At 33.4% G+C, this 6,000-nt stretch overlaps 1 protein-coding gene across 1 annotated transcript; it reads right to left on the bottom strand.

Annotated features, from left to right (window-relative positions):
* On the bottom strand, window positions 1-5,390 carry IAPP (islet amyloid polypeptide). The gene is made up of 2 exons (XM_055566159.1): window positions 5,305-5,390; window positions 1-190 (listed from the first exon to the last, which is right to left on the bottom strand). The coding sequence occupies exons 1-2, from the start codon at window positions 5,388-5,390 to the stop codon at window positions 1-3; spliced, it is 276 nt and encodes a 91-aa protein (XP_055422134.1).
* Between the last annotated feature and the right edge of the window lie 610 nt (window positions 5,391-6,000).

Below are 6,000 nucleotides of genomic sequence, written 5' to 3'. Positions count from 1 at the left end.
CTAAATGGGCAAGAAACTCAATGGTTCTCTCTTTAAGATCTCAGCTTTTTTCCTCTTGCCGTATGTATTGGATCCCATCTTCGTAGGTGAGAAAATGGCGCCAAGTTTGTTGCCTGATGGAGCTAAAAAATTTGCCAGGCGTTGAGTCACACAAGTGGCAGTGCCGCATTTCCGCTTTTCCATCTGATGACTGGTGACATTGAACAAATATGAAAGGTTAGAAACTTAGAGTCAGGATTGGATACAACTGTCTCTGTGACATCAAATATCTCATGTTGATGAAAATGAAAGGAAATGTCTTCACGTCAGTAATTCAGTGTTTTAGTTTGCAAAATACTTGGATGATTTGATCAAGTTTCTGGACACCTTGAAGATGCAGCTTAGAAATCATATCGCAAACCCTCCGTTATAGTTAATGTTGAATTTCCCAGTGTAATTTTTTTCTTTGGCAATTCAGAATATATTCCAGATAATGATAATAAAAGTTTTTTTTTGTCTTATATTCTTTTAAATATTGATTCATCTATTTCCCTCATAGCTCAGTTGGTAAAGAATCTGCCTGCAACACAGGAGACCTGGGTTTGATCCCTGGGTTGGGAAGATCCCCTGGAGATGGAAAGGGCAATCCACTCCAGTATTCTTGCCTGGAGAATCCCATGGATAGAGGAGTCTGGCAGGCTACAGTCCATGGGGTCTCAAGAGTTGGATAAGACTTAGTGACTAAACCACCACCACCAATCTATTTCCCAAATTTTTAAAAAAGGTCTTGAATTGCAAATTATGTATGTAATCTGGAATATGTGAATTTAAATATATATATATATATATTCATTTCTCATACCTTTCAAACAAGAATTAAGCAGTGTTAGTTAATTTTTGTTAAGTTTCTTGATTTCACTGAATTGAGAGTGTTGAGAAATGTCAGGTATTATTTCAAGGAAATAAAATTTACCACCTATTCAGGTACTCTAACTACTGTAGTGTGGGAATTCTATTACTATTAGCATAAATACATGAAGATTACTATGTCCCTGCTATGTACTATGTTCCTATATTCTCAACAATTTTAATGATAGGTTAAATGTTAAAACCAAAAGGCTTTTTGTGTCAATGGTATTAATATTCATCATGTTCCTTCAGCCACCTGGAAAAATTGCATGATAATATTATGGATAAGTCATAAATGATAACTGTAAATAATTCATTTGAATCAACTTCTTAGTATTTAGAGAATTTATTTATATCAATCCTATATTTTTGTATCATCTTTTGTTTTAGTGTACTGGAAATAGACACAATGATTGCTTATTTGCTGATTATTAGGAGTTCTAGGGAAATTTCAGCTCCTGTAAAAACCAAAATCTTGGTTAAACTTTGATTAAGTGTAAAGTGGGAGAGAGATACTGGTAGGAGGCTAAAAACTCAATATCCAGAAGCCAGTGTATATACATAATTTGAAGCAATATGCAATGGCTTTTATCTCAATGTGTTTATTTTGTATGGGAAGTACTTCATTGTCTGCATCTTTGTATAGGGATAGCCTAAGAGTAAATATTTTAAAAACTCATGTGGAACTTTATGGTTTATACTCTCAGATATTCTCCACAGAAAATTTTTCTTACAGAATTACATGAACTGAGTATCTGTTGAGCGTGCGTGTATGCTGACAAACCAATTACTCAGGCAAAGGAAACACACCTAGAAGCTTAATTTGTGTATGTTAGTTGTTCAGTTGTGTCCGACTCTGCAACCCCATGGGTTGTAGCCCACGAGGCTCCTCTGTCCATGGAATCTCCAGGCAATATACTGGAGTGTGTTGCCATTCCCTTCGCCACGGGCTATTCCTGACCCAGGGATTGAACCCAGGTCTCTTACATTGCAGGAGGATTCTTTATCGACTGAGCCACCAGGGAAGCCCACAGAAGCCTAATTACCTGGCTTATAGATCAGTCTTATTCATATTATCTGTTAAACTCTTTCGTTTTCATGTGTGGTAAGCATGGCCAATGTGCATTTTCAAAGAATGGTTTAATGCTCCTATAAAGACTGAACCAGCAATTCACACTGAACATTCAATTCTAAAAGGTGATAAACTTTTCCTGAAAAACAGTAGTAATCAGAATTTGACCCAAACACTTCAAACTAATAAATTTAAAGTAATAAAAGAAACCTGGGTCAAATTGAGAAGGTTCAAAGGGATTTCTCTTCCAGGATATATTTGGTGAATGCCTTGAACAGAATGTGAAATACTCTTTGTGCTCAGTGATAATTGGTGAATGTTTGATAATTGGTCTCAAGGTCTGTAATAGGATTTTAAATGATTCTAACTAAAATATTCTCTAATTTGAGTTAGCTAGGAGGGTCATGATTCTACTTTAAAGAAATACAAAGAACTTTTATGTGTTTTGGTTTCATACTTGTGAAACTACTTTCCCAAACAGGAATTTTTATGTAAATCTGATAGGATATACCCTAAATTATCATTAAGATGGAGAAAGTTGACTGAGTTGGTTAGTGAAAGGTCCAACACCCCAACTTTTATGTATTTTCCCTCATTAACTACCAGGCAGACATGGCCTACCAGCCTACCCACCAGCTAATAACAAACACTAGTTTAAAGCAATGACCATGCACACACATGGAAATTCTTGGCTTTAAGAGAACTTATTAAAGGATATTGAATATAGTTGCCTGTGCTATCCAGTAGGACTTTGTTGTTTATCTATTTCATATATAGTAGTGTGTATCTGCTAATCTCAAATCAGTTTATCCCTCACTCACAATAGAAGATTGTTTTCTATGTCTGAATCTGTTTCTGTTTCATAATTAAGTTTAATATCCTGTAACAAACAATAATGGACAAGGACACAAAAAAGAAAAGAATATATAGAGAAAATACATATATACCTATATGTGTATATATATATATATATATAACTGAATCACTTTGCTATACATGAAAAACTAGCATAACATTGTAAATCAACTATACTTCAATAAGAAGAGAATATAAACAGTGATAATTATAGGCCAGATTGTAACTCTTAAATTGTCCTCTTTAAAAACATCTCAGTTTCAAGGGCTTTTGAAACAGTTTTTAAATGGGTCTCTTATCCCAGCTCTTAATAGTTGTCTGTGGAGGTGTGCGAGTTCAGTGACTTGAAACTCATGTAATTATACTTTTGGTTGCTCTCTTACTATCTGCCAGGCAGATACCACTGAACCTTATTTACTACTGAGTCTTAAAAAGTTGGTGGGCAAGTGTGGGATCCTTCTGCCTCGCTCATGAGTGTCAAGTAACATAACCATGTTTTGGTACAGTTTGTAAAGTCTGTTACTTCTTAATCCCATCCCATGCAGGTATAAAAGTTGAAAAAGATCTCAGATGAGATGACTGATTTTTGTGAAAAAACAATATTGAAGAATAAATCTTCATCAGCTTTATTTTTTAAAGGTGTTCAAAGTTTGAGATATTTTCTACATAGGCTTTCTCAGCTTTTTATGAGCTTTATAGAATATTATATGGTTGAATGGCTCAGGATGTTAAATTCTTCCTCTCTCCTCAAAAAACTGACCAAATATACTGATTCCAGGAAATTCAATTTCCTGAAAAGTAATTGATGAATGTTTTATAAATATTTCTAGTAATTCAAAAAGGTTGTGAGACCAGCATGAAAATATAATCGTTAATAAATAACATTATGTGTTATTCTATTTCTCAGTGAAATTCACCTCATAATTAATGAATTCCCTTAAAAACATACTGGGCAAAAATAGTTAGCAGATGAATATATCTAATGAAAGAAAAAGATCAAGATATAGACAGAAATACTACATAATACCACTAATTTTTCTGTCATTGTTCAAATGTTCTGCTAGTTTACCAGAAACTTCATGGCAGGTTTAAAGTTGTTTTTATCTAGGAGAAAACCAATTGAACATTACAGTCAGTTCTGAGAAGAACATCCTGTAAACTAGGTAAGCCTTGAAATGAAAGGAAAAAAAAAATCTATGTGTACTATCTATTACACATAGGTGCTTTAGCAACCTTTCTGTATCACCAAAGGACCTCCACCTCAACAAAACACACCCAGAAGGCAAATAGACAAAATGCTGATAATTCTATGAGAAGAGTTCTAATATGAGTTTAAAGCAAAGATTTTTCATGAGTAAACTTATTCTCCTTGGTCTTCAAGAGAGTTTAAATTCAGTTTTATAAAACCATATGGAGTCAAAACCAATTTAGACACAAGCAAATCTTCATATTATTTATGACATATGCATGAATTTGGACTTAAGACTTTTTAAATATAGCATTTTAAAATAAATTTATTTTTTACTGGAGGATAATTGCTTTACAGAATTTTGCTGTTTTCTGTCAAACCTCAGCATGAATCAGCCTAGAGGGTGGGATGGGGAAGGAGATGGGAGGGAGTTTCAAAAAGGAGGGGATATATGTATACCTATGGACTTAAGCCTCTTTTCATAAATGGATAATAACAGTTTTAAAGGCTTTCCACTTGAAAGTTGTAAATACTGCAAACATTTTCACCCTTCACAGTTTTTAAAATTCCTTAAAATTGCCATTCAAATAAAATGACACCTTTCAAAATAAGCTTTTTTTAAAAAAAATCCTGATGCACATGCTACTTACTGAAAACATTTTTAAAAAGTATTAATTTACAGCATATTGGAAATAGTCTCATGAAGAATAATATTTTAATTATAATTCTGTTTCATTAACAGAGCAGTTAGCAATATAGAAAGAATCCCCTATGGACTACTGACTTTTTAACTGGATCTTCTAAATTTAACTTCTTTCCAGATTTAATTTGCCACTTGATTATTTCCTACTTAGATTTCCAGAAAGAGATGTGAAAGTTCAGGATATTGCCAGAGTTGAGAAAAATGTCTATATAAGTACACAGCAAAATTCCACCTCATATAAAATATATACTTTGAGTTTCTCCTAGTTTGCTTGAGAATCGGATTAGTATAGTAGAAGTTACTACCTTTTGGGTTTTCTTGCTTCATGTTCTGGTTCTGCTCCTTTAAGTTCCAATAGTATATTTCTTGACAAAGCTGAAACTGTCCATTCCTGTCAGAAATTTCATCAGAGAGATTTATCAGACTGACTTTATTCTTTAAAGAACATAGAATTTAAGAAACAGTGGAAAATCTTAATGTACTATTCTTAAATATGACTTAGAAATCTAATGGCACAAGGGCCGTTAATTACATAGCAGTATTTGATTATAATTTTTTCATACTTTCAAAAGAAACTAGAATTTTCAAGTTACTAACCTTTCAGTGGGTTTACCACCACCTTCCAGATGGTTTAATGCAACACAGAGCACAATGAGAACCACTGGCAGCTTCAAAATGCCCATTGCTTCTTAAATTTTCTGAAAAGAATAATTCAGCTCTAAAATAAAGAAATCTATTGTAGCTTTGTTTAATGACATATTAAACTAGAGCCTACTTAAAAAAATCTTTTAAAAACATAATTTCCAAGGATCATAATTTTATTGATATGGTTCAGACTGCTCATGCAATTTTCAAATATTTTCAAAATTATCCTTTACCCAGTTTCCTTCTAAAAACAATCTAGAAAATTGATATCAGTATACATTATCTCTTTAGTCTTCCTTTGAAATAAGCCATACATTTAATCCCAAATTTGTTCTAATGCTAAATAAATAATAGTATGCTAGACACAGAAAATTCCTTACCTTTTAGTGTTTCAGTGTCGGCAATATCAGAAAATGCCTTTGTTAGCAAGGAAGCTTCATGAAAAACCCCAAGCTTGCATCCACTGGAGCATTTACCCCCCAACCTGCTAGCCAGTAGTCCAGCTCATATATACCCTTCACACCTTTTCTAGCTCTGACATCAGACAGTTCAGGGAGACTCTGTCATTAATTTCCATCCTTACAGAGAGAAAGAGCCTTATAGATAGGAATAGTAGGTGGGTCATTATTATACTAACACATTAGTGAA

The sequence above is a fragment of the Bubalus kerabau genome, chromosome 1 (genome assembly GCF_029407905.1).
Source record: "Bubalus kerabau isolate K-KA32 ecotype Philippines breed swamp buffalo chromosome 1, PCC_UOA_SB_1v2, whole genome shotgun sequence".
Classification (NCBI taxonomy): domain Eukaryota; kingdom Metazoa; phylum Chordata; class Mammalia; order Artiodactyla; family Bovidae; genus Bubalus; species Bubalus kerabau.
The sequence above is the reverse complement of the archived record's forward strand: the minus strand, read 5'-3'. Positions and strand labels throughout refer to the sequence as shown.

Bases quoted from the DNA above. Each gene is read 5' to 3' on its own strand.
- IAPP (XM_055566159.1), bottom strand. From the start codon at position 5,390: ATGGGCATTTTGAAGCTGCCAGTGGTTCTCATTGTGCTCTGTGTTGCA. The intron at 191-5,304 runs GTTAGTAACTTG...CAATGTCACCAG, and splicing joins GGTGGTAAACCCACTGAAAG to TCATCAGATGGAAAAGCGGA.